Raw genomic sequence first — 13,446 nt, 5'->3', positions numbered from 1 at the left:
AAGGCTGAATTACGAAAGGCTGAAATAACAAAAGGCTGAAACACAAAAAGCTGAATTGACAGAAGGCTGAAATAGTGATTCGACTAGTTTTCAAACGAACCAACCAAAAGGCTAACCTCAACACTAATAACTCAGACAAATAGATCACGCCAATTGGGAAAAATTACATACATTCATTGATTTTACGACTAGCCATAACACTATGGATCATTGAACACCTACATTACTAAGGCAGTATTTTTCAAAAGAATAGCATATATTTCAAAGAAGGGATAATCTCTGATGATATTGTTTTAGTAGTCGTAATAACAACCATCACCAAAACAACAGGGCTCAAAAGAATAGCTCGTGTTTAAAGAAGGATAAATTAACGATATTAATATAATCAGCTCATTTTTGTGTTCGTTGGTATGCACCATTAGCCTTTTCAGTATAAGCTCAGTTTAGAAATCAGGGCCCATGCTGAGAGCTACGCGTACGATTCGCGTTCGGAACACGAACTTTTCATTATGAAAATTTTCTTGATTCCCTTTGGTATTGAGTATCTTCGTGCCTGTTACAAGATATGCCAAAGCTGAGAAGCAGGCTCGATCTCAGGTCAGGCGTTACTCCAAGAAAAGGAAGAAGTGCTATAATATATTTATACATTTTTGAATTTTCAGCCTTTTTATAATTTCAGCCTTATGTTACAGTTTCCTTATTTCAGCCTATTGTGCATTCAGCCTTATGAAATTCAGCCTTATGTTACATTCCCGGAGGATATTTTGCTGAAATTATTCTTGGAATTCCTGCAATAATCTTCTTTCTATAAAATTCCAGGAAAATTAAATGAAACCTCAAAGAATCCCAAAAGGAATTTCTGGTGGTGTGTCTGGAGATAATCGTCTAGAAAATTCTTAAAAAGGGGAAGGAAATCATTCTAAATAAATTTTCAGAAAAATCTTTAGAAGAATTCTTGCTGAATTATAGATAATTATAGAAAAACATCATGAAGAAACAATTCATGGAGGGGCTCACACGGAATAATTACTAAAGAGGGGTAATATTGTATTCATTTCCTGGAGAGCACACCAGCATAGGGGGGCGCTGAAGGAAACCCTGAGTAACTAGCTCTGATTTCACCATGACAGCACTGCCAAATATGTAATTATTGATACCTACTTAGGCAATTTCGACCCTAGACTGCGCTGAAGCGCACATCATTTTAACAAAATCTCAATCTACTCGAAAGTTAATTTGTTGAAGTCTTGGAGTAATCTAAAAATAATCTTCTTCACTTGAAATGATATCATCAGGAAGTACAAAACCTTCAGAAAAACTTCGCTGAATGTACACAATACTAGCGCGCGTGGTAAATTTTTAGACCCAAAATGACGCACGTATTAGAAAAGAATTCTTGAGGGGGTCGTTTTTTTAAAGGTTCTTCCAAAAACTTCAGCTTTCAGGGATTCCTTCGAAAGTCTCTTCACAGTTATCTCCAAAGATTCCCTGTGGGTTCTATCAGGATCTCCATCGAATCCTTCAGGAAGAGCTGCAGCGGAAATGATGCATTCTTTTAGGGGTTCCTCTATGGAATCTATCAGGAATTACAATTACCACAGCAGTTTCTTCAAGAATTGATACTGATTTTTTTTTAAATCTAGCGTACCTGGTCCAGGGATTGCTTCAGAAATTCCTGCCCGCACCAATTCTGTAATAAAATCCTCCAGGATTTCGTCAGAGATTTCGTCGAAGATTACTCCAGGGATTCCTCCAGGGAATCCGTCAGAAGTATCTCCCGGAATTCCGTCAGGGATTCCTCCAGGAATTTCGTTAGGGGCTTCTCCAGGGTATTCGTCAGCACTTCCTCCAATAATCCCGTCAGGGATGTCTCCATGGATTACCTCAGGGATTCCTTCAGCGATTTTGTCAGGGATTTATCTAGGGGTTTCGGCAGGGATTCTTCCAGGGTCTCCATCAGGGAGTCCTCCAAGGATTCTGTCAGAGCCTCCTCCAGGGATTCCGTTAGTGATTTTTACAGTTATTCAGTCAGGGATTCCGTCTGAGATTCCTTTAGAAATTCTGTTCCGGAATTATATCACGAATTCCTCCAGCGATATCGTCAGGAATTCCTTCAGAAATTCAGTCAGGGATTCCTTCAGGTATCCCGTCATAGATTCCCTCAGGGATCCCGTAAAGAATAGATTTAGGGATCCCATCATTAAGGTGATACGGGACACCGTGTTAATTTTGTTATTTTCATCACTTTCGTCATCATTACCCTCGAAACTTTGACGATGCATATATCCAGTTCCAGTGGACTGATTTACCTGTTCATCAGATGTAAGCAAACAAACAATCGAATGTTCAGCCCATTTCATGCAGTAGAGCTCGAGATTTGCATGTTCAAAGTTTGAGTGCAATGATTGATGATTCTGATGACGCCCCGTAAGACCTTAATTCCTCCAGATATCCCATCACCCATCAGTGATTCTCCCAGGAATTTCGTCCCGAATTTCGTCAGGGATTCCTCCAGAGATTTCGTTCGGGATATCTCCAGGGTATCCATTAGGACTTCCTCCAAGCATTCCGCCAGGGATGTCTCCAGGGATGTCTCCAGGGATTATGTTAGGGATTCCTTTAGAGATTTCGTCAGGGATTTCTCCAGGGATTTCTCAAGGGATTCCTCTAGATAGTCATCCAAGGATTCTGTAAGAAGTTTCTCCAAGGATTCCATCAGAGATTCCTCCATGGATTTCATCTAAGATTTCGTCAGAGATTCGTGCAGGAATTCTGTCAGTGGGTTATCCCAGAATTCCATCAGGAATCCCTCAGGGATTCCATCATGGATTCCTCCAGGGGTTCCGGCAGGAATCTCATCAGGGATTCATCTAGTGGTTTCGGCAGGGGATTATACCAGGTATTCCATCAGGGAGTCCTCTAAAGATTCTACCAGAGCATCCTTCAGGAATTCTGTCAGGGATTTCTTCATTTGTTCAGTCAGGAATTCCGTCAGAGATTTCTGCAGGAATTCTGTCAGTGGGTTATCCCGCAATTCCATCAAGAGTTCCTCCTTGGATTTTGTCAGGGATTTCCTCAGGGACTCAATCCTGGATTCCTTGGGGTTTTTTTCAGCAATTCCGTCATGCATTCCATCAGGAATTCCACCAGAGATTTCGGGATTATGTCAAAGGTTTTTTTTCAGAGATTTTGACAGGTATTCTTCCAGGGTTGCCGTCAAGGATTCCACCAGCAGTTCCTTAAGGGATTTCTCCAGGGATTCTGACCGAAATTTCTCAATTCATCTGTCAGGAGTATCTCTACGGATTCCGTCAGGAATATCTCCAGAGACTTCATCCGGACTTTTACCAGGGAATCCATCAGAAGTTTCCTCATGGATTCCGTCAGCTACTGGGAAAAACTTGAAAATTGTAAGACACAGAAAAAAAAAATTGGGAGATGAAATTGTCGAAAAAAATCGTGCTCTGGTGGGCGCTAGATCGGCGTTTTAACAAACTAAACCACAGAACAAATAACGATTCTGCGGAGTATAAGGCCAAGTTGACTGCGAGCCCACATGATGAACGCTCCTATTCTAATGATATCGGCGCTGGCCTTGAAAGAAAATCATGGTTTTCTTCTATGGTTAGAATCTTCAGGCAAGGTACTTCCAAGAAAAAAAAATGCAAATAATGGGCGAAGCTAGGAAAACATTAAAAAGGGGTGATTCTTTAGAAATTGCTGAATGATTTTTGTGTGAGAGTAAGCAGGCCAGTATAAATTCGTGCAGTAATCCATAATAATAAAATTAGTGATAAATGCAAGCCTAAATACTAGCTGTTTTGTACCAACGGCTAGTGACTCAAAAGTACGAACGTTCTTGCTCGTAAAAAAGCTACGTGATTTTAAAATAGGATACAGGTAAAGAAATGTGCATGTCAAAACCGTCACCATATATTCTCAAATAACATTCATCTCATCATTTTAACTTACGGAACAAACTCCATCATAATGCAGGTATGCACGCCTTTATCTCTTCCGCACGTTAAATCTCCACCGTATGGTTCCAAACAGATTAGTCCCCTGCAGTGCTTATTTTTCTTGCTCAAACTGTTTACCCACAAAAAATATTAATTAAAAATCTAAATTATTTGCAAACACCACACCAATACAAGCACACACACGCAGCACTCCCGCCCACACGCTCTCACGCGTAATTCAATTTAACTTTGCACGATTCATATGCTGCTCCAATCGGCGGCGGCTGTAGGAGGGCTTCACAAACAATTTGAATATCGCGCGCGGCGCATATGACCACCGGATGACCGGACAGAACCACAACGGAAGCAGTCTGTTCCACAAAAAATAATTACTACCCTGCCGCTTCGGTCCTACAAAACAAAACGATGCGATGGCACGCAGCAGGGTGGTGGGACTAGGTTGCAGCACCGCACAATAGATACAAGTCCACCAATCACGCGGGATCAACACTTGCCGAACGCCCGGCGAATCTTGTATAGCTAGGTCCGACCGAGCGAAAAACAATTCCACAAATTTTTAAAAACAACGACCGATTGTTATTATTTTCTTGTGTTTTTTAATCGCGTGTGGTTTTTTTTGCTCGATTCTGTTTAGGAGCTTGTTTTATGCGATCATAAAATGCTTGTGCTGTTTGAAAAAGAAAACAAAGTTGTATTGAATTATATCACAAAGTTATGTAAATTATTGATCAGAAACTATTTTTTTCCAAATGAAAGTATCTATTTTTTATGGAACATTATGAACTTGTTGCTATTCTGTATATTTAATAAATAGAAATGCAGTACATTTTAAACATTTATATTGCCAAACTCTTGTCTAACAAATAATGTTCTTGTGTAATTTTTATAGTAAACTCTAATTTTGTTTTCTACTTAATTATTTTTTAACACCATCTAGGACAAGTTTACACAGTACAAATGATTTCTTATCACTTCTTAAAAACTTTTCTGGGTTCTATTATATAGGAAACTTTTCAGATCCCCATGCTGTTCAAGGGTCGCAACAATCCTTTCGCACTTTGTTTTGATCTTCCAGCCAACACCGCTCTCGAGATGAGAGAATTTGCGAAAATAATAAAAATTCAAAACTGCCACTGCGCGAGGAGAAGGTTCCCTCCGGAGTCCGGACACAACGGAACGTCTGTCAATGCACTACTGATTCATATCTTTCGCCGCGTACCTATAGGCCGTCGTTGTCGTGTGTATAGTGTGAAAGCTATAGAGTATGAGTGACGACGATGGCGGGGAAGACTTCATGGAACGGACTGATGAATGTGGTGTGGCCATAAAATATTATCAGTGCAGGTCAACAGAGTATATACCAGCAGCACTTTGACTGCCTCTTGTGTTGATGCTGATCACGGTGGATACACAAATCTAAAAATTTGAGCACAGGGTTGAAGCTTGTGGGTGCCTGTTTCAGGTTTTACTCACAAAAGTTTTTCCCTGTTATTTAGCCATATCATCATGAGGTTCTCTGATTGTGTTTACAGGCACGATGTTTTTTTTTTTCAATAACTTATTTATTAGTTACTATCCATTTTTTTATTATTTATGAAACATCATCAACTATTTGTTATTTATAATGTATTATTTATCGTTTATTCAGAACTGTTTTTCTTTTAACATTAATTATTTTTTAAACTATTTTTGCTTGTATATTTCTTATAATTAAATATTTATCTTTAATAGATTGATTGATTGATTTAGCTTTATTATAGAGACTTTCATCCCTTGGCTGAAGTTATCTTTTATTGTGCATTATTGGTATTTCTTATTTATAACGTAATATTTGTTTCGTGTTTATTGTTGTTCGTTCTATGTTTTCCATTCAATCCCATTTTTCGGTATTTTTCTATTGATTCCATATTAGTTTCTCATTTCGTTATTAATATGACCAATATTAGGATATGGTGGCCCAAAAAATAAAAAAAAGACATATATATTTTTTTAAACATATCTTATGAACGAATTGAACGGATGTTTGTGTTTTTTGGCATAACGTTCAAACTGGGCTAAGGTCTGCTCCTGAGCTTAAAGTTCAATGGACACTTCCACAGTTATTAACTGAAAGCAGCCTTTGCTAATGACCATTTTGCATGTGTATATCGCGTGGCATTCACGAAGTTACTCTATGTCCAAGGACATTTCCAAAACAAAAGGTTCCTGGACAAACCGAGAATCGAACCCGTAACCCGCAGAATGGACATGTTGAATACCCGTGTGCATGCCACATTCGCTATATGAACCCTTAACTTGATAACTTAATATTAATATAAAGAAATTATTTGGCAAAAATGTAACTTTGTCAAAGTAATAAAGTTTATTAATATATAAGTCCAAAAGAAAAATTTGCATAATATGTCAAAAATAAAGCGATAACTTACTAATTTTGAGCGATGTTGTTTTTAAGATAGAGCGCCTTATTTTCTAATAATAGGCACTCCGTAAATATTAATATTTCGTTTTTTTTTCATAAACGATGCATTCAAAATAACGACAGTAACCTTAACATGTTGTAATGAAAAGTACTCCTCGTGCTGTGCTTTTGTTTTTTGCAACTTGTTGTATAAATAACTATTATTTTGAAGAGAATAGGGGCAGGGTAACCCTGCTGAATGTTAAGAGTGGGTTCCTTCCTGCTTAATAGAACAAATTTGATTTCGATTCAAAGTGAATGTAAAAATGTCATATACATAAGTTATTGGAATAAGTTATATGTTTCCAAGTATGTTTCCGTAAATGTAATCTTCCTTTTTTTAACAGCGGTACTCCAAACTATTTCATACAATCGCACAAGCAAATTTTTATTTAGTGTGTAGTTTTGCTCGTTTTGGCTCATACCTTCACCATGAACAACCATTCGCCTAATACTATACTTCTTGCTATGCTTTGCTGCTCGCTCGCTCACTTCTCACACTCTACGACCAATGAGCATGAGCATCGTTTTCTGCGTGTAGGCAAGGAACCAGCCGAGGTAGCACAGTTTGATTGATTCAATTAGACGACGTAGAACAGATTCAATATTGAAAAACGGTACCAATAATAGTAAAAAACTGATGGATGTGGCTATAGGGTTAATCATGTATTTTGGACAGGCTGAGTACAACGTTCAAAAAATCTCACTTAATATTTTAAGAAACAAATTGATAATTAAATAATTATTTTCAATGCTACTAAATCTTCATTGCATGAAGAAAAGTTTTAACAGATCTCAGATCACTTTGACGACAGATAACGCATGAGCGAAAAAAGAACAAAGACCAAGGCCGTCTTTATCTTACTCATACTAAGAACTGTCATTGTGACCTGACATGAAAAAAAAAATAAATATTTTCATCAGCCTAAGACGCCACAAGATAAATGAAAAAAAAAAAAAACAAAAACGATTCTAAAATTTCCGAATTAGAAATAGTGATGAAACAGAAATCGTTCTTACTACTAGTAAAGTTTTTCATTTTTTGCATTTTTGGTATTTTTTGCAATTGGTATTTTTTATTGTGTATTTTCAATAAATTTTATGTGAAAAAAACGTATTTATTGATGGAAAATTCAAGCTTTTTTGGTGGAACAAATAAAGTTTTTAATTGCAATTTTGCATTTATTTGTGTAAATGCTCATGTTTTTATTGCTCTAAAATCAATTATTTATGGGCAACTTTAATTTATTTTTGCACTTTTTGATTTATTCATGGAACTTTCGTAGTTCGAAATTGCTTCCACCCTCTTCTCTTATTGTCAATTTCTGATTGTTAACGTCCACTAATTTTCCTTTTTTTAGTGCATAATTTCCAAACTACATAAAAATGTGTAACAGTAACACATTCTAAAAAACAGCTCGTACACTCTTCTAGATGCGAAATGTCATTATTTTTTTTTGTTTACCAAGGTCACTAGCAAACCTAGCAAGATTTCCGTACAATTTCTTTTTTGCAAATTTCACGTTTTTGTGGACGCAGGTGCTGATTCTGTGAATGTGCAAGGGTTACACATTTTTGGTGTAGTCTGGAAATTATGCACTTTAGTGCTGATCAGATTTAGGGTGTTTGCTTGCTTGGGCACACAAAGACATTTGCAGCAAGTATTGGGAAAATCTGAAGTTTGTACCCGTTTTCAGCTGTTTCTCAATTAGGATTTTATTTTTTTAGGGTTTTGAAAAGCCCAATTCTTAAGGTTTTTATTCAAAAGGCACTCAAATTTAAAATTAGTGTTCGTAAAAACTGTGAAATAACGAAGTATTTACAGGAGATATACAAAATGATCGGACCAGGCAAAATTTTCACTTATGAAAAAAATGTCAAATAGCAATAACTTTTCGGAAAATACACGACAAAAATAGTAACTGTAAGTTGATCAACTAGTTGTGTATCAATTATCCAAATTTGGAATAGATCGTGCTTTTTTCCAGAAGTGGGAAAGATTCTTGAAAAAGAGTTAATTATTCGAAAGCCAAATTTGAACTGTTGTATCTCCGGATTCAAAAGACCAAATGAAATGAAATTTTGAACGTTTATGACTGATATTATAAGCATTCAACATTTTTTGACAACTAGTCGATAAACTAACTGTCAAAGTTGGCCATTTGTTTCAATGGAAATATTGCCTGTGCCGATAATTTTGTCTATCCCCTGTATGTCAACAATCAGCACCTGGCGCGGTGCCCAAAACTGACGTAATTTACAAAACTGCAGATAACTTTTCATAGGAAAAAATACATCTCTTTTTTTGTATGTTGGGTTAAATTGTCTCAGCATTCGAGGGACACAAACATTTAAAAAAACAGTGGTTGCCAACATGTTGAAAAAAAAAATCGGTGTGTAAGTTTGGGGTAGAGCTGCAAAAAATATCTTTCATTTTGTTTTGAGGTGGTTTTTGCAGAAATTATCAAATTATAACGGTTAAATGATTCAACAATTGACCAAAAACAAGGGGACCAAAATGGTTGTGGCTTGAACAAACAGGAGGCCCATCAATTTGAGTGACCTTATGCATTTTCCTCACTTCTTTGTGCGAGATCTTTCCAAAACTCATTACCTAAAACATTTTTAAAGATAAGGTGTAAAAAGTGGGCCTGTCTCAGCGAGAGTTACTTAAATTCAGTGATTCACAATTTTGTGTAATAGATTCTTGTGCAACATGTATAAAAAAAGACACGGACACCGTCTTCAGCCAGAGGCTGTACAGACTGAACGAAACTTAACACTAGACAACGGACACACGGATCATGCACCAGTGGATATGGAGAAGAAACTATTCTCACGAAAAGTGTCATCGCCCGGAGCGGGAATCGAACCCTCAACCCACAGCATGGTGCGATTAGAAGCTTGGTGACTCTAACCACACGGCTACGAGGCTCCACGAGTAGTAGTGTTACAAAGTTTAATGAATCCCAGTTGTCTGTTACAGTTCTGTCACGCGAGTTTCTCAACAATCTAAGGTGCCAAGAAGCGTTTCAGAATGTCTTATGGTCTTCCTGAAGGTTTTAGACAGGTTCCAGGGATGTTTCAGGGGGTTTAGGGGGTTCAGGATTATACCAAGGGCACTCCAGGGGTGTACAAGGGATTTCATAAAGAATCACACAGATTCCAGGTATATCAAGGAGTGTGTCAGTGGTGTTCCAGGGAGTCTCAGGGGCGTTACAGAGAGTTTTATGGGATTTCAGTTGCGTTCAGCCGTTCCGCGTTTCGAGAGTTTTGATAAAAATTGGGAAAATTCAAGGGAATTTCAGGGATGTTTCGTATACGTTCCAGGGGTGTTCCAAAGAGTTATGGCGTTCCAGGGTGTTTCAGGGACGCCCGAGGATTTCAGAGAGTTACGGGGACGTTCAATGAGCTTCCGTAGGGTTTCAGAGGTGTTCCAGGGGTTTTCAGCGGATTTCAAGGGCGGTCTAGGAGATTTCAGGGGGCTCAAAAGACATTCCGGGGGTGTTTCAAGTGGTTTCAGGTCGTTTCAGTGATTTTCAAGGGGTTTCTAGAGCAATCCAGCGGGCTTTAGGGGTGTTAGGGTGGTTTTGCGGGGCTTTATGATTTCAGGGGCTTTCCATAGGGTTTCAAGGGACTTCAGGTGCGTTACAGGGAGTTTCAGGAGGTTTCAGGGTGTTTCAATGGTGGGATAGGGAATTTTGGGAAACTTGAGGTGCATTCCAAGGATGCACAATGCGTTTCAGAGGTATTCAGGGAAATCTGGGGCGTTCTAGGGGGCTTCAGGGGTGTTCAAGGGGATTCATGACCATTCCAGGAGTATACTAGGGTGTTCCAGAAGATTTTAGCGGTTTTAGGTCAGTTCCAGAGGGTTTCATAGGAGTTCCTGGGGTCTTTAGGGAGCTTCAGGAGAATTTTGGAAAATTTCAGAGACGTTTCAAGAGCTTTCAGGCAATTTCATGGGCGTCCCAAGGGGACGCATCATGTAAGTACTGATTGGTTGCGTGAACCCTTCAGCGCGCGCGCTGTTGTTAAAAGTACAACACTACCAAAACACCTTGCTTTTCGTATACAGCACGAGCGCGGTGCAGTTTCGGTTGCTTGATGGCGCGCGTCCTGGAAGGTTAAATGTCAACAAAACATTTCACTAGAAACGTAGAACAATTATCATAATCATCAATCACCTTATAACTCGGTGCAATAGCCGAGAGGTAAGTGATATGTTTCACAATCAGCGGATCTGAGTTCGAATCCATGCGTGCCAAAATTTTACTTTCTAATGTTTTATCTGTCGAATCGGTTCTAGCGATTGCTAGACGCTAAGAACAAATAAGTTTTATTTTGGTGTGTCTTCGAAGATGTAAATTTACATGTTTAGACCTCTAAATTTGTGTCTTTGAAGATGCTCGAATATGTCAGGTTCAGGACACCTAAAATTACATGATTTTTTCTAGGTGTGAAGCATTGATAACGATAGAAGTAGTCGATTCTATCATTTTCCAGGATTCTTTTAATGAATGGCTGTGCGTGGAGTGGGCGTGATGTTAGTTCTTTATCTTTGGTTATGGGGATAAAGAGAAATAAAAGTCGCAAGAAAAATGCAAAAAAACGATGTTTTTCATGATATATAAATTCCCACATTAGTATAATTTTGCCCGAATGTTATCGAATTTAGCTGAAAATTTAATCAGAGCGTTAAATAGAGTGGAACCTATTCATCTGTATGGCACGGGTTTTTGAGAGTTTGTACAGATTGTACTTTGTATGGGTTAGCGGAGTTATTTATTTTTGTATAGGATACAGATTTTAAAGATGTGTCGATGAAATTCCAAAGTGATTCAACTCAGCTACTTATGTGGATATTTGTAGCATAGCATAGTATAGCATAGCCGACCGTACACATCCTGGGATGGCTGTCGATAGAGACGTTTAATGCGCCAGAAAAGTTGCCTGGGACTTGACAAACCTTTCATTCAACGAACTTTCGACACCTGGCCAGGTCCTTACGATCAGCGGAGATGGCGGGAAATGTTGATTAGATATCTTCTCAGAATATGTCCAAGAACTTAGCCCACTTCATAGATATCTGGAGTTGGAAATTGGATAGGGCTTAATGGGGTGCTTTACTTGGTCAAAAAGCGCATGAGAAATTGTCAGGGTTTAATCATTTACCTGGTTACCACTGATAAAGTAAACATAAGCATTATACAAGTCACACAATTTTCGTAGGTAGTTCAGCCCTATAGGCAATTGCGACTGCTGAGGAATATGAAAGGATGGTTAGTTAGACACCCAAGAATGATGTAGAAAGTTCTACGACCTCTCAGGCCTAGATGTCAAGGGGATATGGGCCTTTTTCAGGGAGATTATGGGGGTACCGTAACCTGCGGGGTAGTTGATCAACGAGGTGAAGTTGATCACTATGGGATCCGCGTCCTTCAACGGCTGAGGATGCTACAATTCTGTTTCAGTGAAAGAACTTTTGACGTAAATCAATTGTGTGAATATATTTGAAAGATTTTTAAAGGTTTCTGTGCCAATTCTAAACGAACATTTGAAAAGGGCCTATCTGAAACAAACATGCTTCTGTCTCTGTAGGGCCCATCTGCATTCACCCACGCACATCAACACCTTTAACAGATAGCTTGAAGAACACTCTTTCTGATAAGGGTGTTGGTGTGCGTGGGTGGATGCAGATGAGCCCTACAGAGACAAAAACATGTTTGTTTACGCAAAGCAGATAGGCCCTTTTCAAATGTTCGTCTAGAATTGTGCCAGATATTACAATAATATCGACTTTTTATGTGTATATTGGATGACTTACAAAACACTTTTATTCACTTTATTCATGGTAAACTAATTGAACATAGCTTTGAATTAAAATTTATATTAACATATAAGTTTTATATTAACATAGCATTTTTTCTGTGAAAGTAAGACGATTTCTTTTAAAATTGCCTACCTTTAATGTGAGTCATTCTGTACGTTTAGTAACGTACGTTTATTTTATTTTTATCATACAAAAAACATGGGTTGTAAGAATTTCAAGATCTTTTTCAGTTTCAGCATAATCAAATTCAGTATTGTTCAATTATCTTCCATTTCGTTTCGGAATTTGATACAGGTCCACTCGGAACATATTTTAAAATTATTTGTTTAGAATCATATGCATTGTATCTGATTTTATTAAAAAAATAGATGAAAAATTATTTGTCGCCGACTACTTGTTTGTCAACCAGCGACACGCAATTAGCGGTACCTCTAGAACCCTGAATAAGGCTCAGATGAAATAGAATCACCCCACTCATAGTTTATCCGGACCGAAAAGCCAACCGTTGAGGGATGTATGCTTATACGCAGTGAGTGTGATGAATGATAAACTACGAAATCACTGAAATCAATGTTTTGTTGCTGCATTAATCTTTGCTATCCAGAATCAGTTCAAATCAGGGAAGAAAAAGTGTACGTTATATCGAAGCAAAACGTACGTTATATAGAAGAAAGGAGGTATTTGGTTGCATAAGATTACTGTGTCATAAGTATTATGTGATCCTTCGTTTAAAGCAATTATAACATTCTAGACGGAATCGCAAATGAGATGTTATCGACGTCAGGATTGATCAATGAGTAATAAAACAAAAATCGATTTTTTGAATATGTTATGTTAAGCAAATAATTCTGCTAGTGGCTACATAGAAATCTGTTATCAGCTCGGTTTTACAAAAATGTGTTAGTTAGTAGTAGGTGTTAGCAACTATTTACACCTATTACCGTCTATAATGTTACTAAAATGAACATTTTTTTTTTTTTCATATTTTATCCCTCTCGCCTTTTCCACTTGTCGTCTATCGATATCCGGAAGCAGCATAAATCCACACACATGCTTCGCATTTTTTACAGCCATACCTCACTGCATCGGGTGCCCTTCAAATGGATCGACCGTTCGACGTCTGCGGTGGCACTAGCAAAACGGTAGCGGTCAATGCGCCGCCGCCGCCGCTGTCCATA

The 13,446-nt window shown here is 38.1% G+C and overlaps 1 protein-coding gene across 8 annotated transcripts in view; it reads right to left on the bottom strand.

The window, feature by feature from the left end:
- The window catches only part of LOC115254245 (galactokinase), a 154,149-nt gene that overhangs the window by 46,947 nt on the left and 93,756 nt on the right, over nucleotides 1-13,446 (bottom strand). Inside the window, exons 1-2 of one of the 8 annotated variants that reach the window (XM_062857338.1) lie at nucleotides 5,038-5,179; nucleotides 3,973-4,089 (exon numbers count right to left, since the gene is read on the bottom strand). The exons of 1 other annotated variant lie outside the window; for it this stretch is intronic. In XM_062857338.1, the coding sequence (XP_062713322.1) occupies nucleotides 3,973-3,989 (17 nt within the window). In that variant the 5' untranslated portion in view covers nucleotides 3,990-4,089; nucleotides 5,038-5,179. Of the gene's footprint in view, nucleotides 1-3,972; nucleotides 4,648-4,805; nucleotides 4,825-4,892; nucleotides 5,180-13,446 lie in introns of those variants that run through there. 6 more of the 8 variants (XM_062857340.1, XM_062857342.1, XM_062857339.1 and 3 more) reach the window with 6 other exon arrangements.

This window comes from Aedes albopictus, chromosome 3, assembly GCF_035046485.1.
Source record: "Aedes albopictus strain Foshan chromosome 3, AalbF5, whole genome shotgun sequence".
In the NCBI taxonomy this organism is placed as follows: Eukaryota; Metazoa; Arthropoda; class Insecta; order Diptera; family Culicidae; genus Aedes; species Aedes albopictus.
This window is presented reverse-complemented; position numbering and strand designations above follow the sequence as displayed.